General features: G+C 55.3%; 1 protein-coding gene across 6 annotated transcripts; it reads right to left on the reverse strand.

The window, feature by feature from the left end:
• Positions 1-4722: 4722 nt before the first annotated feature.
• On the reverse strand, positions 4723-22012 carry P2RY2 (purinergic receptor P2Y2). Of its 6 annotated transcripts, none has more exons than XM_060104029.1 (3): positions 21928-22012; positions 11612-11893; positions 4723-6647 (listed from the first exon to the last, which is right to left on the reverse strand). In XM_060104029.1, the coding sequence occupies exon 3, from the start codon at positions 6641-6643 to the stop codon at positions 5513-5515; it is 1131 nt and encodes a 376-aa protein (XP_059960012.1). In that variant the 5' UTR covers positions 6644-6647; positions 11612-11893; positions 21928-22012; the 3' UTR covers positions 4723-5512. The 6 variants fall into 6 exon arrangements, with proteins under 6 accessions (XP_059960012.1, XP_059960013.1, XP_059960011.1 ...); XM_060104030.1 differs by having other exon boundaries at positions 21767-21968; XM_060104028.1 differs by having other exon boundaries at positions 21692-21968.
• Between the last annotated feature and the right edge of the window lie 1275 nt (positions 22013-23287).

A 23287-nucleotide genomic window follows, 5' to 3' on the forward strand; every position in this document is an offset into this window, starting at 1 on the left:
ACAGCCCTCTCTGGTCTCCAATCTCTCAATGCAGCCAAATAATCCCTGGGGTCCCTGCCAAGAGGGAAAACAGATTCCAATTGGTCAGGTCTCCCAGGGGGCTCACATGCTGTTTCACAGTGGCTTTTAGGAGTAACAGGCCCAGGAAATGATGTCAAGTTTGGGAAGTGAGGAGCAGGGCAGGGAGGCCCAGAGGGTAAAAGCAGGGGAGATACTTTGGGGCAGGCGGATGCCCTGCTGGACAATGGTGCAGGGCAGCCATTGTGCTGGGAGTGGAAAATCCTTTTCTGACTTCATCTCCAAGGGCTGAAAATAGTCTCAGGTGAGCCCCTGGGGGCTGGCTCTGTCTGGCCCATTGTTCCTGGCTGGAACAGGGCTGAGACTGGACACCTGGCTGAGCTGGAGCGAAGAGAGAGGCAAGCCCTACTGAAGAGGCTGGAGTGGCTGGGCAGAGCCAAGGCCCGTTGCATATGGGGAAATTGGAAACTGAGGCCCAGAGAGAAAAAAGTATTCACCACGTCACATGGTGCATCAGGACAGAGGAGGATGAGTTTGGCTTCTGGAGCTCATTTCCCGCACCCTTCACCCCCCACCTCAAGCACATACCCCTGGGGAAGGTAAATGCATCCTTCATCCTGCAACCCAGTGACTCCTGGCCAAGTTCCAGCCTCCACCCCACAGGAGGCAGAAACATCAGACATTCAGCTGGCTCCGCTCCAAGGCAATGTGTGGTGCCAATGGAGTCACTTCACCTTTCTGGTCACTTGACACTAGGGGAGACCCACTGCCCCACTCTAGTCCTCAGAACTGAGGGCTCATGGGGTCTTGGGAGTGCCTGGGGGAGTAGCTGTTAGTGTGTCTTTGATGAAAAATCTGGGTGGCTGCTGCCCTAAGGTAGGGAGAACTAGAATGTGGGAAGCAAGTTCTCCAGGTTCTATAGAGTGACCCAGAGAGGGCAAGCAGTTGGCCTCAGGTCACACAGCAAAAACTGCCCATCCATTGCCTGCTCTGGCCCAGCTCCAGGCCAGTCCTCCAGCCCTGGGTCTCTGACTCTTGGATAAACCAAGGAGAGGCTGCAGCACCCTGTGGTGGGCACCACCAGTCAGGGAGAAATGGCTAAGCCTGCTGCCATGGGTGGGTGGGAGCCCTCGAGCCCATAGGGGCAGGCTCTGGAAGATCAGAGGCATCCTCCTCTTCCTCCTCCTGCCATCACTTCTCCTTACTGCCCTTCCACAGCCCATCATCTGGACAAGGTTCTGTAAACACACACAAGCTCATGAGCCTGAGAGCCACCCAGTGCCAAGCAGGGCGGAGGGTGGTCCCACGCCTCACCCCAGGATGGACCTGCTCTTTCCTCCCACACCCTGGGGAAGCCTCAGCCACAGGGGACACTCTATTGCTCACTGGCCGGACACACTGTCCTTTCCTTCAATTCACTTATCCCAATGTGGTTACTTATTAAGTTATGTCAACTCCCTGAGGGCAGGGTCCAGCTGGCCCGCCTCTGTATCCTCTTGGCACAGTGCCTGGTGTGTAAATGCTTATCATGCGCCAGGCCCTGTTCTAAGTGCTTCATGTGTATTCATTCAGGTAAGCCTCCCAAAGCCCTACATGGGAGGTAGTATCTCCTTCGAGAAATGAGAAAATGGAGGTGCTGCAAGATTGATTTGCCCAAGGTGCCACAGCTGGAAGAAGTGGAGACAACCCTCAAACGCAGGTGGTCTGGGCAGAGAACTGGTGCTCTTAACTCCATCCTCACTAGACTGCCTCTCTCATCTTGAATCGCACAAAGGGTCGCTTACAAACTCTCCTGCCCCGCAGGGGTTGCAAGTGGCATGGGATACTGGAAAGGGAACTAATCTGGGCATCAGATGGACCTGAACTCAATCTTGACTCACCCATTTACTGCCTGTGTAACCTGGAGCAAGTCCTCACCTCTCAGAGCCTGTCCTCTCATCTGCTAAATGGGGGTAATAATGTCTATTTCACACGGTGGTGGTAAAGAATAAATAATAATGGATGTGAGAGGGCCCTGCCTGGTGCCTGGGACATGGGTCAGTATCTTAGCTCCCCTCCTCAGGGGCCTGGCTCTAAACAGATCAGCCCAAATCTGCCTTGACAAGGGTGGTGGCAGAGGGGTAGCTTTGGTGGCCTGACCTGGACCAAGATAGGAGTAACTGTGTCTGGAGGGCATGTCGGCCAGGGCCTTTCCTAGCCTTTGGAGGGTGAGAGTGTCCCTCCTGGGCCCTGGGACAAATGCCACCCGGGGCGGAGACCCCTATGTGCCAGGGCCCCTGCCCCCGTTGCACGGAGCTCACTGAGAAGAGCTGCCGTAGGCCAGTCAGCAGGCATTTACTCCTCCCAGCTGCTCTCCCCGCCCCCTCCGCCCCAGGTCCCTGGCCTCAGCTCCCCAGCTCCGGCAGAGGTGGGAAGAGCTGGGGTGGTGGGGGTGATGGCAGGATTCCCACAAAGGCACTGACCTGCACTAAATGGAACAGAGCTGCAGGGGCAGCCCGAGCCCCTGGCGCATGACCAGGCACCACGCTGACCTGCTGAGTGACCTCGGACAAGGCCCTGCCCCTCTCTGGCCTTGAGTCTGAAGCTGGGCTGGATAATCCCTGGGGTCCCTGTCAGGGGCTGTGACTTTTCACAGCGTCCTTCAGGAGTCAACAGCCCCAGGAAGTGATGTCAGGGTGAGGAGGTGGGGAAAGGGCAGCAAGGCCCGGAGAGTAAGAGGAGATATTTTGAGAGCAGGCAGGTCCCTTCACGTCACTGCTGGACAATGGTCTGGGGCTGGGAGTGGAAAATCCTGTTCTTACTTGGGCTGAAAATAGTATAAGGCAACAGGGTAAAGAACCTCACCCACCGGGCGGGGGGCCTGGGCACTGAGAACAAGGCCAGATGTCCACACCGAAGAGCCAGATGGTTTGACTAGGGTCTGCAGGAGGGGCCCTGGGCCTGTCCCAGGCTCCCTTAGGGTCTTCATTCCCCACCCCCACCAGTGCCTGCCACAGGATTAGATGGTGAGTCAGGCCCTCCTGTCCCCTAGGTCCTGTGTCCTTAGAAATCTGTAGGCAGCTGGTTTAAGGAAGGCGTCCTGGCACTAGGCCATAGTGTGGTTTCTATGTGCTGTGGGGCTCTCAGTTCTTGGGGTCTCCAGGACAGCTGCTGGAGGGGTAACTGGGCAGGACATGAAAGCAATGGGGACCATAGGGGAACTTGGGCCTGTGGTGGACACAGCCCCATCCCCAATCACAGATAGACACTCGAGAGCCCCCAAAGTCACAATGTATAACTCCCTGCCTCTGAGTCTGAGCAGGGCTGAGGGGTTCAGAGCTCAGCATTAACACTCCTGGCCAGTCGAGTATCTCACCTGGGTAGAGGCACCTTATAAACTGGCATTGGATTCAGCCTGAGCAGCAGCTGGTAAGAAAGAGATAGGCTCAGGCCTGCAAGAAAGGTTCAAGGACAGACTGTAAGAGATCATCACAGAAATGCTCATAAGGACCCGGGCTACATTAACAGGAGTATAGAACCTAGAATGTGGGAGGTGAGCATTTCACACTACTTTGGGCAAGTCACCCACATGGCACAATGCAGAGGAATCATTTGGGTCATGGCTTATGACAGGTCCCTGTCACATGGGGGAGCCCATGTGAGCAACCTCTGGGGGTGCCGTTTTGAAGAGGCAGAGTGGGAAGGGTGGAGGAGTCATAGGAGGTAGGTGTAGGTGGGGTGGGGAAAGAAGGATCTTCTCTCAGGCAGAGTGGGCCCCTCGGGCAAGGGCTCTCCCAGAGGGAGAGGGAGAGAGAGAGAGAGAGTCCTTACCCTTGAGGTTCAAAGCGAGGTCTGTCAGTTTTTACCCTATTCCTGCCCCAAAGCTAGGGCTGGGCCCTGTCCAGATGAACTCCACAGATGTCCAGAGTGGTCCTGGCTAGACCCAGAACCTGTCCCAGGTGAGACTCATCTCCCCCACACTAAGCTCTGACCCAGCCTGAGCACCAACCATTATGCCAGGTAGCTGGATTTTCCCAAGAGGCAGAGGACTGGACAGGAAGAGTGAATCTCTCCCACGCTTATCCCCAGTGCAAAAGAAACCTCATGGTCAGGGCAAGGAGGGAGCCCTGACTTGGCCTCCTTGTGACCCGCCCCCCCTCCCCATTCCTACCTTGAACCTGGGCACCAACTGCCCAGCCGGCTTCCAGTTCCTGCAGGCCCTGCTCTCCTGCTCCCATGTCTTTGCCTAGAATGCACCGGCACCTGGATGTTCTTCTCTGATGAAGTGCTTTTCTCAGAAGTCCACCCACTCCAGGAAGCCTTCCCTGATGCCCTGGTCCACTGCCCCAACCACTCAGCATTATCCAGTGGTGTGCTAGAGAAATTTGTACCTGCTCTCAAGAGCCCTCTGTTAATTTTTCAGGAATTTTGCACGAGGCTGATATCACATTGGTAGTCTGGAACTGGCTGTGGCAGGAGTATTTGTACCACAGAAACTGGCAATGCTGCAAATAAGGGGTTCCCCTCACCCCCGCACCCCCCGCCGAGAGTCAGCTAAATGGTTGAACTTTTACCAGCGCATGACTGGTCATCATCATTAAATCCTAAACTGGGGAATCCTGAGGACTGGGACCCCACCTGACTCCCCTCTGCACCCAGCAAAACCAGGCATAAAAGCCAGTTAACTTTAAAGTGGAGGATGACCTGGGGTCTGGAGAGTATATTTATATTCCTCGTATGAGACCACCACTGAGGCAGCTACTGGGAAGGCAGGTGGCAGGAGAACAGGTTGGAGAAAGGACCCTAGTGTGGATGGTGAGAGCTCCCCAGCCTGTATCCCCAACCTCCAACTACACAACGGGGTCTGGCTCAGCAGGTAACAACACCTTTAGTACAAGTTCCAGCCTCAAACTGGCTCCCAGCCTCCAGATGGGTTTATGACATCAGTTCCCAGACGTTCATCCCTTGGGCTGGGCGTCCTCCTCAGAGCTGAGCCCACGGTGGCACTCAGACCACTCCGACTCATCGTGGGAACCTCTGGCTCAGCCCTGACTCCTTACCAGGGTCCTCTGGTCAACTTGCGACCCTGTCCCTCCCAGGTAGCTCAGGCTTGGCTTGGCTGTGTGACCTTGGTTAAGTCACTTTCCTCTCTGGGCCTGTTTCTCCACTTGACTTGATTAGTCTGGAGCCCAGCCTAGGTACCTTGGCAGGCACAGCCAGGTATTTACGTGGGATTCAGGCCAGGGGCAGAACTGGCCCCAAACCCTTGCCTTTCTTAAAACCTTACTCCCCAAATCTCACATACAAATGGTGACTCGGGATGTGGGGACTGTTGAACTCTCTGGACCATAGAGAACAAACTGCGCTCCTGTCAAATGACAGAGCCCTGGGGTCACGGCCCCCTTGACCATCCGGCCTGATTCACTGATGGTCCATATCTGGGGAGACTGTCCCATTTGAACAAGTCTACAGTCCCATCCGACACAAACTGGCACAGGCCCAAGGGGTTCAGGTCCTACAGCCGGATGTCCTTAGTGTTTTCACCACCAGGCGGTGTGGGCTCTGTCTGTCTAGAGTTCTCACTGCTGGCCGAGTCTTCTGTCCTCTTAGTGTCAGTTCTGTTGAACCTGTGCAGGCCCAGCCTGCGGCGAAGCTGGGTGGTAGGGGTGGGGTCTGTGGGTGGTTTGGCATCCCGAGCAAAGCGCACGAGCCTCTGCCCAGCCAGGAAGTAGAGCACAGGGTCAAGGCAACTGTTCGCGCTGGCCAGCGGCCGGGTGACCTTGTAAGCCATGTTGATGGCGTTGAGGGTGTGGCAGCTGAGGTCCAACGAGCGGAAGGAGTAGTAGAGGGTGCGGGTGACGTGGAAAGGCAGGAAGCAGAGGGCGAAGACAGCTAGCACCACGGCGATGGTGCGCACCGACTTGCGCTTGGCCCGCGGCAGGCCCCCCGTGGTCCCGCGGGTTGGCTTTAGCAGCCGCCGAGCCATGAGCACATAACAGACCAGGATGATGGCAAAGGGCACCGCGAACAGCAGGCTCAGCATGATGGAGCTGTAGGCCACGAAGTGGCTGAAGAGCTCGGGCGCCGAGGTGTCGTGGCAGGTAATGCGGCCACCACGTGCACTGGTGGTGACGAAGTAAAGCACGGGTGCCTGGCAGGCCAGCACCAGCACCCACACGGCGATGGCCACCCTGCGGGCATAGCGGGCCCGGCCCCAGCGCAGCGAGCGCAGTGGACACAAGACACCCAGGCATCGGTGCACACTGATGCACGTGAGGAAGAGGATGCTGCAGTAAAGGTTGGTGTAGAAGAGGAAGCGCACCAGCTTGCAGAGCATTGTGCTGAAGGGCCAGTGGTCGCCGTGGGCGTAGTAATAGACCAGCAGGGGCAGGGAGGCCGCGTACAGCGCATCCGACATGGCCAAGTGGAACATGTATGTGGTGGAGGCGTTCCAGGTCTTGAGGCGGCACAGGAAGATGTAGAGAGCCACGGCGTTCAGACACAGCCCGAGCACGCACACCACGCCGTAGGACACAGGCAGTAGCACGTACTTGAAGTCCTCATTGAAGCGGCACTTGTAGCCCAGTTCATCCCCATCCCAGGTGCCATTGATGGTGCCATTCCAGAGGCCCGGGCCTGTGGCCATCGCCCTGAAGGGAAGGGGGTGGTGGGGAGAACGGCCATCAGGACCCAGCAGGGAAGCCTGATACCCCCACCTGACCAGGGCCATGCGGGACCCCAAGTGCCCACAGACTCCCTCGGTTAAGATCTGCCCAGCTACGTTCAAGGCTTTTATTGCATCTGATCTGCCTCTCCCCCTGGACCCAGGGGGCCCAGAACCTTGGAACCCAGGAACCTTAAGGATGCATGAGATCCATGAGTGTCAGGATCATATAATTCTCACACTTTGGAACAGGGAGAGGCAGACTACCCCCTGAGGGCCGAATCCAGCCTACCAGTCTGTTTTTGTAAATAAAGCTTTATTGGAACACAGCCATGCCCATCTGTTTATGTAGAGTTGAATAGTTGTGACAAAGACCATAGGTTCCTCAAAGCCTAAAATACTTATCAGCTTGCCTTAAAAAAAAAAAAAAATCAGTGACCCTGTTGGAGAACATCAGGAACACAGAGTTCTAGATCTAGGACTCTGAGCTCTAGAATCTGAGGATCTGGTCGTCTCAAAGGGGTACCATCTGAGATTCACGGAAAGGGGCCATTGAGGCTGACTGGGTCCAACTCACACCCAGTGCCCACTGCCTGTTTGTGGCCAGTGGGCAGCCCACACCTTCCTGGTGGCATTAGGAAGTTCTTTCCTTTGGCTCAGTTTTCTTCTCTCTGGGGAGGCTCTGGTCCTGTGCCTGGTATTTTGGTATTTGAGGGAGTATTTCCAAGGGTCTCCCTCTTCAGTCATTCATTCACCTCTCAGCAAATATTTTTAGGCACTCCTATTCTGGTACTTTCTGCATCTGTAAACAGAAGTCCTGTTCCCTGGCCTATGAGGCTACCAGATGGGGCTGTGACCCTCCTGAAGATTCCAGGGAAGTCTGGGGTGTAGGTGGTAGTGGGGGCATCGGGGGACTTCTGCTGGGGGGCAAATTCAGCTTCCTACAGGCTTGCCCAGCTTCTCTTCACACATCATCACTACCTTGCCCTTCTCCTACCTTGTCCCCAGTGGGCATATAACACAGCCGTGTTGCCTGACCACCCAGACAGTGAGCACCTGGAGATCAGGATGGCACCTTCCTCCTCTCCCCACCCCTCCAACGTGACCAATAGCTCTCTCTCTCAGACTATCCCAGTCTGGAAGGCAGAGGTGTGCCCAAAGGTCTCAGAAGGTAGGCTGGAAATCCTAACGGGAGTCCCAGAGGGGCAGGTTTGGGACAAACACAGAGAATAACTTTCTAGCAGTGCGAAGGGGCAGGGGGAGCTGACACTATCCAAGCCCCACTACTACTATGTGTGCTTTATTCATGTGACTTCATTCTATCCTCACAACACAGTTCTGGGAGCCAGGTTATCATGCCCAGGTTTCCGATAAAGAGGCTGAGACACAGATCATTCAAGTAACTTGGCCCAGGTCACAGGCTGGGGATAGGCTGCAATTCCTATCTGGGTCCATCCCACAATGGAAGGGGCTGTAGGAGGAGGTAGTGAACTCTCGCTGCTTATGGGGGTGTGCAAGCATCTCTCTAGCAGAGTCTGCAGAAGGGCTTGTGCCCTATGTGTGGGTGTGTCTGGGACGACAGAAAGGGCAGATGTCATGTGTGTCCTCCCTACCCTGAGAATCTGGGGCTGTAAAATCCCTTTCATTTTGGAACCTGGGGTCCTGAGAGGCTGGGGCTCAGAGATTCTGCAGGGCCGGTGACATCCACTCCCTTAGACACTGAGCTTCTTGCCCAGCCTGGTCTCCCAGAAGCAGCCTGAGGCCCGTGAAGTTAAGATTAGGGGGGGTGAAGGACACACTGCTCCCTCAGCTTCTTTCTTTCCCCAGAACCCTCCCCTTCCCCCATCTTCCCTGCCTCCTATTGTCAGCAAAGATGCTACCAGGAGGCAGGGAGCCTGCACTTGAGACCTCCCTCCCACGGACACAGGTTCCTCCCCAAGGAGCTGGGGCAGATCCAGGGTGAGGAGGTAGGTATAGGGTTGGGGTGGGGGGTGCTGGCAGGGTCAAACTGCTGGGACCCCTCTGGCCTGGGGCCAGGACTCAGGACCCAGCATTAAAGCACTTCCTACATCCCACTCCACTCCTTGCAGCCCAGTGTCACCTCCACCCTTGCTGCTGGAGCCACTGCATCAGCCTCCCTGTCTCCAGCCTCAGTCCCCCCAGTCCAGAGGGGTCTCTGGAAAAGACAAAGTCATTCTCCTGCTTGAAACCTCCTGTGGCTCCTGTCTGCTCTCAGGAGAAAACCCAGCCCTTCGGTCTGGTACCAGAGGTTTTCATAATCCAGCCTCTGTCACCAGACGCATCCCCTGTGACCTGCAGTTTCCTGAACGTACCCAATGCTTTTCGCCTCCCAGCCTTATGTTGCTCCTTCAATCTGGAATCCATTCACACCCCTCGCCTCCACCTGTTGAAATTACAACTCTATCCGTCAGCGCAGCAAACTCCAGTGATTAAGAAGAACCCGGCCTCCGGACACAGACTGCCTTTGTTCCCTCATCTGTAAAATGAGGTGATTAACAGAACCTATATCACAGGGCTGCTGTGAGGATTAGGTAATTCGTGTAAAACGTTTGGAGCCATGCCTGGCACGCAGTAGATACACTGTGTGTTACGAGCTTTGAGGCTCAGCTTACCTGCGGCTTTTTCCTGAAACATTTGGGGAGCTCTCTCAGGCCAGGGGTGGAGGAGAGACAGAAGGTCCTGGAGGCTGTGAAGCAGGTGAGTGTGGTGGACCAGGGGAATGACTCCAAGGCCCAAGCTGGGGTCAGGCCTGGGGACCCCGTGAGGGGAGAGGTCTGAGAGCTGTTTGGGAGGGAGGCTGGAGAGACTGGCCCAGAGGGAGTCTGGATGGAGGAGGGGCCAGGATGCCTCAGGCTCAGGGGTCGGGAGGAGGGGGAACTCAGTGTCAGGCATGGTAAGTGTGAGATGGCACATCATGGACTGTGGGGAAGGGCGAAGGCTGGGACCACCAGGTCTGGTGCACTGGGAGATGAGCAAGAGTTGCTGGCTCACAGGAGCTGTAGGAGGAGCCTGGAAGCCCAGGTGTGAGACTAAGGATCTGTGGAGGAGCCATTCCCCCTGGGGACACCGGCGTGGGGTGTCCAGCTCTGCCACAGAGCCCCAGATGACATCAGGTATTTCCTGCCCTCCTGAGGTTCAGACGTCTCATGGGCTGAATCCCCTGGCCTGGTAGAACTGTGGTCCTCACACTTCCCCCATGAGGTGCCCTGCCTGCTGGAGACAGGGAGGGGGGCCCCTCTGTACTTCCTGCTCAGGCAACACCCCCCCAGCCCCCACTCCCCACTGCTGCTCTGCTCCTGCCCAGGAGCTGAGGCCTGCTGGGTCTCTCCTCAGAGTCGGGGTCAGGGCCTTCATCTTCTCTTCCTGGTCAACATCTCATTGCTCTACACAGTTTCTTGCTAATTACTCACGATGGAATCTCTGACGCTGGTGAGAGGGGCGGAAACTTCCCTAAGTCTCTCATGAGCCAAGGGAGCTGCCCTTTCCACCTGTTTTAAGACACCCTGACCTCCACCCTCACAGGCCAGCTGGGGACTCTATCACTGTGCTCCCTGTCCAGACTGACCCTGCCTGTCCTCTCCCTCCGCAGGCTGGCCCACCAACCTGTGAGTACATCTTTCCTGCCCCACCCGCTCTGACCAGCCCCTGCTTATAGAGACAGCCAAGTGCCCAGCCCTCTCCCTCAGCCCTCTCCACTGCCTCTCCTGACCCCTGATGCCCTTGGGGCCTCACTCCCAGCTCCCCAGGACCAGCTCCCACCTAACTTTGTCCAACACCACTCACCCAGCCCCTCTGTGTCCAGTTCTGGCTGGCCCTGCGCTCAAGAGCTCCTAGTGTGGAGGGAGATGTCAGCCATGTAAGTGCCTGCCAGGCTTTCCTGCCTTTGTGTATTGCTGTGCTTTCTGTCTAGAAAGCCTTTCCAGACCCACACACACTGCACGCTATCCTGCCCATCCCTCAAGGCTCTTCTCAAATGTCACCTGTCTCTGAAGCTTTCCCCCTCCATCACTAATCCTCCAGGGCATTCCTCACACCCTGCTGGGAATTTGTCCTTCCACTCTCTACCCCAACACATTCCAGGTGCTCCCGGAGGACTGGGTCTCTCTGATTCCTTTCTCTGGCCCTATCATCCAGCAAGAAGCCTGATCCAAAGCCGGTATGACATGAATGAGAGAATGAATGAATGAGTGAGTGAATGAATGAATGAACAAGTGAAGCAAGCACAAGAGCTATGGGAGGCCAGAGGAGGCTAAGCTTTATGATGGTGGCTCTCCTTTCTCTTATCCCTCTGAGGACATTTCAGAGGACAATGACATTGAAGGATTTCTCAGCTGCTGATCCGAGGTGGCCAGGGGCCACACCAGCCCTCCAGGGGCCCAGCCCACCTGAGGCCTGCTCCTGCCCTAGGCAGGCTCCTGGACTGTCTCTCTTTCAAGAGCCCTGCTCTACTCTGGACACATCAGAGAAATGCCAGAGGGAGGGGAACCGGACCCAGGCATTCTTGAGATGGGTCAGCTCTCTGACCCACATCCCTTTACCTCACCCATCTCTGGCTCAGGTCATGGGTCAGTCTGGATCAGGAGCTCCTGATCCTAGATCATCGCCTCCCTTCACTTTGTAGGGGTCAAGTCTGGGCTGAGCAACTTCCCTGCAGCATCATCATTTCATCCCTCACCTCATTCCTTGGCAGATGCCGCCATAGAGGTTAAGCTATTTGTTCAAGGTCACATTGCCAGGAACTGGAAAGATTGGGTTTGATACGCAGGGCTGTCTGGCTCTGAAGCCTGAATTCATCACAGCCTGGGACGGAGGGAGCAGGGCACAGATCCCCTCGATTTACCCCCAGTTCAGTGTGTACACATGCACGAGTACATCAGCCCCAGCCTCCCAGCCTCCCAGCCAGTAGACCCTGCCCTTGCACGCCCATACCTGACCAGCCCCTGCTGTCGCTGTCAGGATGCTCAGCGCAGGCTCAGGTTCCTCACTCATGAATGCACCCGCCTGGACCCCTGGACTGAGCTGCAGGGAACTCTGTGGGAAACAGGAAAAACAGGTCCCCTGGCCTGGGGCCTCGCCCAGCTTCCAGCATTTCTCAGGGCAGGCAGTGCCTGGGCTCCTGAGACAGGGAGGTGGAGACAGCTGGGCTCTGGGTCACGGGAAGTCAGCCAGGCCGAGCCTTCCCCGGGCTGCCTCTTCTGCTCCAATCTTGGTCTGAAAGAGGCAAAGAGGTGAGCTGGTGTGCTTGTCGCGGTAGGCCGGAGTGCCCTCTGCCCACCCTCACCCCCTAGCCGTCCACCCTTAGCTCACATGTTCTAGGGACGGTTGTTCCCAGCCTTCAGGCCCAGGTCCCCTTTCACGGGAGGGTGGCTCTGCCAGGCAGGGTCTCCCCCATACCCTGCAGAGTTGAGCTGAGCCTCCAGTGCCCCCTCCCTTGGTCCTGGTCTGGAAACAGTCAATACCCTCCTTGCCCAGTGTACACTCGACAGTACTCTGGCCAACCTAGTTCAGCTCAAGCTGGGTCTCTATCTGGAATACCCTTCCTCCCTCATCCCACCTCTAACCATTCCTCCATAGGTGTTGTAAACACACAAGGACACACACAGGCATGGACACACCTAGATACACAGATTACACAGAGATGTACACAGTCATACTCAGATGTATACACAGTATACACACACACTCTCTCTCACATACCCAGAGTCTTAAACAGTCAGGGCCTGGAACAGCCTTTAGAAATCACCTCTGCCAACCTCCCATTTGACAGAGGAGGAAACCAAGGCCCAAGACCTCACAATAAGCCAGGGACAGAGCCAAGAGCAGAACCCAGGTCTGGATTCTGGCCCTAGTTTTATGTCTTGCCTGGAGCCCCTCCCACAGAGCAGGCACAGTGCTTCAGTGAGGGGATGGTGACCTGGTGGAGGAACGCCTCTGTGTGGGCAGGTCCCAGCAGAACCTCAGACCCATCTCAGAGAAGAAGAACATCCCCTTCCTTTTTCTCCCGGTTTCATTTCCCTGCAATGGGAGAGTGGGGTCTGAAACAGCTGAGCCAGGTCCCCAGGCTGGAAGTACAATGCAAGCATGGGGGAAAGAGGGGAGAGGAGATGGGTGGCTGCAGGAGTAGGGCGGGGGAGGGGGCACTGGAAAGGCCCTGGACCACCGTTTTCCCAGTGCACCTTGCCCCAGGAGTCTCAGGCTGACATTGGCCAGCAGGCTGGTGGCTGTTTGCCAGTCTGTTCTGGAGTCTAGTGACAAAGTGAAAGAAAGAGCTTCACCTTTTCACCAACTCCACCCAGGGTCACACCCAGTCTTCTCCTCCTAGGGAGATATCTTCACTCAAAAGACTAAGGTAGAACAACGCACGTTCTCAAAGCCACTCTCCCATTTCTGAGAAGGGTCTCTACCATCCATCCTTCCAGGCTTCAAAGCTCCAGTATACCCTTGACAAGCTCTCTCTTTCCCACACATGTGAAACCATCACTCACCAAGCCCTGTCAGTTCGACCAATGCAGTGGCTTAGATGTGCCACTCTTCCCGACCTCATGGTTTGGGGCCTGCATTTCTCCTCCAGACCATTGCACTAGCCTACTTACTGGTCTCCCTGCCTCCATCCCTGCCCCTCCTGTCCATCTTTCATACTGCAGTTATGGGTCTTCCTAAACCACACATCTGACCACATACTATGGAGCTCAAAATCCTTCCATGGCTCCCCATTGCCCTCAGGTTGACATCTAAGTTCCTGAGCCTGGCACTCAAGGCCCTGCTGATCTGGTGCCTGCCGTCCTCCACACTACTCTCCCTCTCCGCCTCCACCCTCATCTTTCTGTCTCCAACACAGCAAAAGCAGTCCCATGGTCATATCTTTGCTTAGGGATACCCTCCCTATCTTCTAACAGCTATGTCATAACAAGAATTGAATGCCTTATCTGTGCCAAGTTCCATGTTAGATGGCTCCATCAACCTCTTCTCGTTTAGTCCTGAGAATTTCAGAGAGGTTGAATGACCTCTCCAGGGTCACATAGCTAGCAAATGGCAGAGCAGCCCCGGTCTGTCTGACTTTAGGAGCTATGCCCCTGACTGTAAGCAGATAGGGTAGGGGTTCCCCAGAGAAAGAAAACCAGGCATGGCTTTCTTGGCATAAGAGAAGCCATATTAGGCCTAGGATTTAAGCCTGGCCAAAAATGCTTGCCCTTGAACAGGTCTCAGTAATTAATGATCTTAAGGGCAAGAGAAGTAGCAAAGCAAATACAGTAAATCAGTTGTAAAGATTCCCAGCTCTGTTTGAATGGTAAAAATTAGCCTTAGGGCTTCCCTGGTGGCGCAGTGGCTGAGAATCTGCCTGCCAATGCAGGGGAAATGGGTTCGAGCCCTGGTCTGGGAAGATCCCACATGCCACGGAGCAAGTAGGCCCGTGAGCCACAATTACTGAGCCTGCACATCTGGAGCCTGTGCTCCGCAACAAGAGAGGCCGTGATAGTGAGAGGCCCCGCGCACCGCGATGAAGAGTGGCCCTCACTTGCCGCAACTGGAGAAAGCCCTATCACAGAAACGAAGACCCAACACAGCTATAAAGAAAAAAAAAAAAAAAAAAAAAGATTAGCCTGAAGCACTTTCTTGAGCAGTTCTGCAAAATTTAAACCCCCCTTGAGGGCTCAACCACCAGATCAACTGGAACCTAAGGAATGATGATGATGACCCTTTCTGACTTGAGCCCTCAGTCAACTAAAGCTTGGACCCTGTCAACTTTTGCCCCAATTATATGCTGAGTTCTCTGCTCATATCCCTTGCAAGTGAACATGCATGTACCCTTAGCTTAAAACTCCCCCAATTTTGCTGTTCGGTGAGACACTGCTTTGGGAAAGGTCCCCGGTGTTCTCCTTACTTGCTGCAAGTAGTAAGTACTTCCCTCTCCCGCTCTTTGGCTTGGTTGTATCTTTTGGCTTGATGCCCACAAAGAGGTGAACCCAGTTTTGGAGTAACTACCTCATACCCTCCAAAGCCAGGATCCTCTCTTCCAGGAAGCTACCTGACCAGCCCTCTTTGAGCCTCACAGTTTTGCCTGTCTGATTAATTCTCCACCGGAGGGAATGTCTTACTGGCAGGGCCCAAGATCTACTCTTCCTGGTAGTTCCCCACTGTGAAGCAGCCATGATGGTTACTGTACCCATCTTACAGTTAAAAAAAAAAAATCAAGGCCAGAAAGGGTAGCCCAAGATCTCACCCAAGGTCACCGATAAGCCAAGGGCAGAGCCAAGCCTAGCATGCAGACTGACTACCCTCTCCCTTAACCTGGCTCTGCCTCTATCCCACACTGGGTCTTTCTCCCTGTGGTCCCAGGCTAGTGAGCCCAAAGCCAGGAGGAGTGGCTGGGCCAGTTCCAAGGCTGGTTGCAGAATTTCCAAGGTGGTTGGACAACATTCCAGCTTCTCTACTAGGGTGGCTCTGGAATGTACTGCCTGCTTGACACCCACCTGGCTGGCCCTGTCCAGTTTGGCAGGGGAAAGTGACCCATCACCATTCTGGAAACGCCTGCTGCCTGCCTCTGCTGGGGGTGGAGTGCTGTGAAGGGAAAACAGAGGCTCTGGATCCAGAACACCACTGAGGGGCAGGGGAGGGCACTGGGCAGGTGGGAGATCACAGTTCTGCCATTCCCAGCTATAGGATCTGGACAAGCCTCAGCTCCACAACTTAACTCTCAATTTCCTTGCAATCTAAGAACAGTACCTGCCTCGTAAGTTTGTCGAGATAACTAAAGGAGATGATTTAGACTCATTTTGTGAAATAATTGAAAGAGATATGATTTTAGCACATGAAGAAGGCAGGGAGGATGGGAGTGTCCCAGGAGGATAAGAGGGGCAGGAAACCCACAGGTATTATGGGCAGAGTAGCAAGGTCACAGCCAGACTGACCACAGATCAAGGTTCCCACACTGAAGGCTATCCTCAGAAGGGAGGGCAGCTTAGGGAGCCCCAGCAGGACTTACACCCCACCATACCCCATCACTCACTCACCCTTTACAGCGGCTGCCATACCTACACCTGTCCCTGTGCAGGGCACTTAGGGACTCTGAGGTGGGTCAGACCCTTCCATGATCTTGAGGAGCTCACTGTCAAGGCTGAGGGTGGAGGGAAGAGGACAGGGGAAGAACCAGAAATAGTCAGCGACAACTTAAGGTGATGAGAGCTGAAGGAACCAAGAGGGCCGCTAATGGGAATGGGGGGGGAGTGATCAGGGAAGGCTTCCTGGAGGAGAGGACACCTGCCTTTGGAAGATGGGTAGGAGTCAAGAGGGTGGAGAGAGAAGAGGAGGAGAGTGAGCGAAAACTGGGGCAATATGTTTGGGAAACTGTCAGTCATCCCTGTGGCTTGAGGGGAGTAGAGAGGGCAAGGCGGGGTTGGAGGACAGGAAGAATCTTGGAAGTCATCCTCTGTCCCCTCCCAAATGTCCTCCATGGGGCTGAAGGCCAATAGGCCCCCAGCCTTGCCTGGTGTGCTTTCTGCACCACAAACACTGGGGCTTGTCTGGGGAAATAGCTAAGGGCTAACCTCAGATGTTATCAGCAGGTGCTGTTGTAGTGTGAAGCCTCTGCAGCCTCCTCTGGAGGCCCTGGGTCTCTGTAGCCCCTTCTGGAATCTCTCTCCCCCTTGGGAGCCCTCAGGATCCTGACCGTGGGAGCCACCCATTGGGGTTGAGCTCAGAGCATCTGAGTGTGTGGGTCTCAGGTCAGCTCGGCTGGTCCTCCCACCATACAGATCAGGAAACTGAGACTCCTGAAGAGGAAGGGCCTTATCAAGGTCTGGTCTTCTAATTTTCAGTGTGGGGTTGAGCACCCCCAAACCCACTCCAGGGCAGGACTCCAAGCCATCTGATCCACCTCTGACACAGCACAGCCCTGGACAGTTGCTAAACTGAACAAGTTCAGAACCACAATGCCCTGGACTCCACCCCAATCCATCACACCCGAATGCCTCCAGCCATACTCAAGAGGCAAGAACCCTGGGTTCAGGCTCCAACTTGGAACCATCCATGCTGTGCAACCTTGGTCAAGTCAGTTCCACTCTCTGAGCCTCAGGTTCTTCACTGGTCAGACAGGGAGAATCACTGCTACATAAGACAGCTCATGAGGAATGAGCAAGATAAGGGGGGCAGGTGGGTGCTCCGTGGGGCTAGCAGATCATGCGCTGTCCTAATGTAGAGGCTGTATCTGCCCATCTTGGCAAAGAGACCCCGAAACACTTCTCAGCAGGGGGCCTTACCAGGTGACCTAGCAGAGGAGCAGGGGTCATGGTCAGAGGAGTCAGGGAAGCCTCCTAGAAGGGGCCATGATCAGGTCTGTGGAGAAGCAGGAAGGGTCCAGTTTCAGAGGAAAGAGGGAGAATGGAGACTCCAAGGTAGAAAAAGGGACAAAAGTGTTGGCCAGGATATACGTGAGCCTGTGATTCTGATTGTCTCACTCAGAGTGCTTCCAGGATTTGGAGTTCATTGGTTCTTACAGTCCAATTCCAAGAGTCTCTGTTTCCAGGGGTGAATGCTAAATGTTTCTTCACTTCTGTTATTCATTGCTTCTGATAGCTTTGGTTTTGAGATTTTCAGAACCACAGGAGTCTAGACCCTCAGAGTAACACAATCACAAATCGCTTTCCCAGGAGCCACAGTGTCTCAACAAACACTTGCTAATACCCCCATATGCCCAACCTCGGAAAGACCCTGCAAACCCAGACTCAGATCAGACTCTGTCAGGCCCTTGAGGAGCTCCAGTCCGTATGGGGAGAAAGACACAGACATGGACCAAGTCCGCTTGAGTGATTAAGCCATGACTAAGGGAAGCCCTGGGGATATGGAATCCAGAGTAACCTCTAACTGGTGTGGGGAGGCAGTCAGGGAGAGCTTCCCTGAGGAGGGGTCATTTGAGCTGGGACTTGAAGGATGATATGGAGTTTGTCAGGTAGACAAAAAGGTAGGAAAGCACTGAAGGCAGAGAAGGGAGCATGTGCAAAGACACCGTGGTGTGACAGTGTGGCCTCTTGGGGGAAGACTGGGGGGTCATGGGAAGTTGGAGTGGAGGGTTAGGTGGCACAGAATGTGGGAGGGCCTGCAGGTCTCACATGAAAAGGCTTGAAGGCCAGGTTGAGGCCTCAATCCCGAGGACAATGAGGAGCCATGGCAGGGCTTAAGCAGGGAAGGACATGGTAGGAGTTGATCTTTGCAAAGATGGTGCCACATGGAATTTGGATAGGAAAGGGGGGTCAGAAAGGAGGGATCGAGAAGGAGACTACACACATAATGGTCCAGTGAGGGGAGCTGATCCCTTGGCCCTGGATTTCCTTGTGAGATGGAAAGCATCCTTGCTGGCCCATAGCCCAGCCACAGCAAGACTCCTCCCACAAGCTGAGGCTGGGGAGATTGGGCGCTCACCAGGAAGCTGTAGCAACACCAGGATCCTCCCCAAGGCAGGGGAAGAGGAGAGGAGAGGGCCTCAAGAAGTCTGAGGGAGGCCCTCCTCCCATGCTCCAGTACCCAGGCAGTGTCATTGTCACTGTGATGACAGGGCACCAGGGTAGAGCACCAAGGAGGAAGCAGCTGCCCAGAAGGGCCTAGGTTGCCTACCTTCCCAGCAGGGACTCCAGCTACTCACTGGACCAGACACAACTCAGGCCTTGGAGGTGGCATGACAGAGGCATAGAGGAACCCTCTGCTCAAGAACCAACTGTATCTTTCCACGGAGCAAGATCTTCCTCTTCTATTATACACCTACTTTCACCTGGTTATTCATTTCCCAAACACTCACTGGCACCTTCTCTGTACCCAGCCTGTGCTGGGTGATGTGGACAGAGAGAGACAGTGGGCCTGGCCTGGCCTAGTCCTGCAACTGACCTCTAGGATGAGTACAGAGGTCAGGGAAGGCCCCCATAGCCAGTCCCCCAATGGTTGGGAGAGGCCAGACCTGAGGACACAAAGGCAGGCCTAAGAGGAAGGTGTGGGTCAAAAGGTACACCAGACAGACCCACAGAAGGAAGTTTGGGGAGAGGAAAGATTTCAGCGGGGTAACTGCACCCCCTCTCACCCAGATCAGCAAGGCTTCTCCAGCCCTGTGGGCAGCCTGAGCAGATACTATCTTACCAGAAGTTGGGTAATCAGGCCACAAGCAAGAACTGAAGACATGTTTTCAGGATGGAATTCAAACTTCCCTCAGCCTGAAAACTAGAGGACCTGGCCTCACCCAGATGGGGCTTATGTCTTGGATGGGGAGGGATAAGCTAGATAGGGCAGGTAGGCAGGAATCCCAGCTTTCACCAGCTTTGTGACTTTGGTCAAGGTGCTCTCTGAGCCTTTATTTCCTTATCTGCAAAATGCGAGTAATAATTCCTCCCTTACAGGGTTGGTGGAAGATAAAACGAAGTACATTTATAAAATGTTACTAGTAAGCTGTCTCTGCAGAGAGGGCAAGGAGAGGAAGGCTGTCAATAGTTAAAATTCCAATAACCAGCACAATCCCTCACTATTGCATTTGTGTTCTTGTATCGTCTTCAAAATGCATTTAGGTCTATAAGTATCACGCGCCTCCCCTGTGCATTGCATTTTACAGCTTACAAGGCCCTTTCCTAGACAGTGTCTTAAGAATCCTCATAGCAACCTGCATTCGAAGACACAAGGACCATCATGCCCAATTTACAGATGGCAAAACTGACACCTAAAGGGGCACAGTGGCTCCTCACAGCCAGGAAAGAAACCAAATCAAAGACTTCACAGGGTCACCTATGAGGACTTGGTGATGTTCTCACACTCTTTTAGCTGGTCCTTGGAGGATCCAGAAACCTCAAAGCTCTGTGCACCCTGGGCAGGAGGAGGACAAGAAAGGAGGGGCCATAGCCTCACTCTGCAGCCCAAGCTTGGCAACCATTTGTGAGTGTCACCCACTGTGACACTCCAACCCCTCCAACCAGACCCCAGGACAGCCCAAGGTAAGACGAAGTGGAGGGTGAAAAGCCTTTCGTGCCAGCTGCCCCACCCACCCCGACAAATACTCTCAATTCAAGACTTCACTGGTTCTGGCCTCCTTTTAGAGGCTGGCAGGGCAAGAACTGTCCCAAGGTCACCCAGCATGTTGGGAGCAAAGCTGGGATGAGATCAGTTTCAAGTCTCCTGGCTCCTACTAGGGGAGGGGGAGTCCTAACTCTCCCCAAATTCCTCAGCAAGAACATCTGAGGACTCAGAGAAGTGTTTGGCCAAGGGGACAAGGGCTCCAACTTTAAATAATGCCTGGATGGTTCTGGTGTCAATCTCACAAATGCCCTAACCTTCACGTACTCAACACTACTCAATCCATTCTCCACGCTGCAACCAGAGAGATCTTTCTGAAATGCTGTTCTGACCATGCCCTGCTCACAAAACTTCCAAGGCTCCCTATTGCCTTCTGGATGAAATCCAAGTTTTCAGCTTGTACACCCTGAGTCCTGTAGTGCCCCAGGACACACTGTTCTGACAATCTGTGCACCCATTCTGGTGACCTGATTCTGGTTTCCCCTTCTTTGTAATGACATGGAGCTCCACTGTAGACAAGCTTTCACTGGGGAAGCTGAGGACAGGGGGCAGGGGTTAGGGACTGCTGCTGCTCTCCCAGTTTAGCTCAGCACTGTGCAGGGTCCTGGCAACACAAAAATGAGTGAGACCCAGTTCCTGCCCTCCAGGGGTCCCCAGACCTTGGGAGAGGGAAGGAGGAGACAGACAGAGACCATAACAAGGTGGGACCAGGGCTGTCAGCACCAGGACTGCAAGAGCCCAGAAGAGGCTCCAACCCAGCCGGGGGAATCAAGGAAGGCTTCCCAGAGGAGGGGGCATCTGAGCTGGTCTCCAAGGCTGGGTAGTTCTCCAACTGAAGAAGATGAGAGTAGGAGGGCATTTCAGGCAGTGAGTATAGAATATGCAATGGTCCAGAAGCAAGAAACTGACTACTGTGCACAGCAGATGACATGCATTTACTAGAGGGTAAAGAGTCAGTCAGGAGAGGTGGCTGGAGAAGGTGGCAAGGACCAGTTCTCAGGGGCCTTGAGTCCCAGGCCAAGGGGCTCAGGCTTAGTCCAGTGGAAGTCCTGTGAAAGTTTAGCCCAAGGAGGAGAATGATTGGGATTTGGGTTTCAGGAAGTTCCCTCCAGGAACTGATCTCCCCACCCCCAAGCATTGAGCCTGCCCAGGAGGATATTTGTGTTGAACATGACCCACACACCAGCTCCTCAACAGTCCTCATGTTCCACATCATTATTACTCCCCCTTTACAGACGAGGCCACTGAGGCTCAGAGAAGGGACATGGCTTGCCCACGGTCACACAGTGTACAAGGCACGATGGAGTATACCCAGAGAGCTTTTAGGGGGCTCTGTCTGCTCAAAGACTCTCTTTCCCAACCGCTCCCACCAATAGATAGCTGAGACTTTATCTGGGCCCCACCCTGACCCTCAAAAGCTCCCCATTATTCCAGCCTAGATCCCAAACAGAGTAGGGACTTCAGGCTGTGGGCCCAGGGAAGCTGGGGATGCATGATGAAAGGAACAGCTACCATCAGTCCCACAGACTCCAAACTGGCAGTTCTGGTCCGCAGCAGGGCCTGGCTTTTGGGTCTGGCTCCTGGCGACCCCAAGCCTGACACCTGCGGCCCTAGTTGGGGTGGGGAGAGAGGGAACTGTCTTTCTCCAGACTGACCCTCCGTACCGCAGCCTGCCAGATTAAAACTGCCCTGACAGAGGGTTAACTGTCCTTCTAGGCCACTGCTCTGCCACCCCCAAGTCTCGCCGATGCCCAGGCGAGGTTGCCCCCCAGAGCGCCCCTGGAGGGAGGGGGCTCAGCGGGCTTCCAAGGTTGGCCTGTCTCTGGCCCTGGTCCCACGCTGCCGGGGCGCCCACACCAGAGCGCAAACACAAACAGGTTCCACAGGTTCAGCAACTCGACCCTGCAGGGGCGCGCGCACTCACCCAGTGACACACAGACTTTCCCAAATACGCGGACGCACATTCACCCGGGTATCCGTGCGGGTATCCGTCCACATTCCCCAAGATCGAAGCTCCGGTGGAGACCCAGCTCTACCACGGACCTGCCGGAGCGCTCACATCGGCTGGGAACCGCGCCTCCTCGGCCAGCCCCGCGCGCTCCGCTCTGCCTGCACGGTGCCGGCTGAGCCGCCACCGGCCGCGTACCCGGGCCCGCCCGCCGCCGTCTCTTCGTCTCCGGGCCCTGCAGGCGGCCCGCCCTCACCTCGCAGGGCGCTCGTCAGCCCGCAGTGCCCCGGCCGCTACTCCCAGTTGCCAGCGCCGGCGTCCAGTCGCCGCGGCGGTGACCCACGTGCCTGAGAGCCCCGCCCGCCCCGCCCGGCTTCCTACCCTGCCGGGTCAGGCCGGGGGCGGGACGGACTCTGGACAGACCCAGGCACAGCCATCACCAGCTCCCGTCCCGACAGACACTCCGCCAACCACTTGGGGACGCTGCCGGGCGATAGGGCCGCGGGGTCAGGGCGTCCGCTTCGGGTGCTGCCCGGGGAGGGGCTGGCAGCGACTGTCCTACCTCCTGGGCACCGAGGCTCCCTGGGCTTCCTCATACGGGATGATGAGTGGTCTTCAGAGACGCTAAAGTTTTGCAAAGTTTGGTATCCTTGTGGCCCCTGTCACTGTCCACCGCGAGACCTTCCCCGAACCTGTGTCCACTCTTCCCAGGCACCTTGCTCAGAGCACTCGCCTCCTATTTCCAGGAGGAAATCCGGGCATTCAGGGTTCTGACTCTCCAGCTCTGGAGAGGAGGGTGGGGGGAGCCTCCCTTGTGTTCTCTGTGCTTAATCTCAGCCAGAAAGAGTCACTAGAAATTTCCTGAACACTCGGCTTTTTTTGGTCCATCATCTTCAGCTGCTTCCCTTGAGATGCCTTCTCAGACGACTCTAGCCACAGACATCACTCCCTTCTCTACCCTCAACCCCACTCCCACGGCTCCTGTGGCCAGGGACCCTATGTCTGTCCCTTTCCTGGACTGTGAGCTCCAGGAGAGCAGGGACCAGGTCTGTCTGCCTTCTTCTCACTGGTCGCAGAGGTCCCAGGAATTGTGCAATACTTGTTGGATGTTTGAACGGATGAATGAATGAATGCCCCCCTCTCTCTCATTCTGGTCTAGGCGTCAGGAGTGCATGTTCTGGCTCAGCTTCAGCACTGACTCTGGGAGACCTTGACCCAGTTCCAGCCCCTTTCAGGGCCTCCTTTTCTGTGAATTAGAGGCAATTACACTCACCCTCCCAACAACCAGTGACCTTCCATGTGTGGCTTTAGACAGTCAGTGTCTGGACCAGTGCACAGGAGGTCTGTTTCTGTGGCCAAGGAGCTGGCCCAGGGCCCTGGGACCTTGAGTCCTGCTGGGCTCCACATCAGCTGACTGGGGCCTGGCTGCAGCCTTGCCAGGAGCAGGAGCAGGGTGGACACACAGTCCTGTGTGGCTCAGCCGCCTCAGCAGTTCCCCAGGGACCTTCACCCGGGAGACACAAAGGCCTCTTGTCCAGCCTCCTCCACCTATTGTCCAAGCTGGTCCATGCAGCTTCTAGGAGGCTAGGAATCTCTGTGGCCCCTACTTATGGAGT

Source organism: Mesoplodon densirostris, chromosome 7 (genome assembly GCF_025265405.1).
Source record: "Mesoplodon densirostris isolate mMesDen1 chromosome 7, mMesDen1 primary haplotype, whole genome shotgun sequence".
Classification (NCBI taxonomy): Eukaryota; Metazoa; Chordata; class Mammalia; order Artiodactyla; family Ziphiidae; genus Mesoplodon; species Mesoplodon densirostris.

What these genes read in the sequence shown, in the direction of transcription:
- P2RY2 (XM_060104029.1), bottom strand. Translation starts at nt 6,643, where the DNA reads ATGGCCACAGGCCCGGGCCTCTGGAATGGCACCATCAATGGCACCTGG.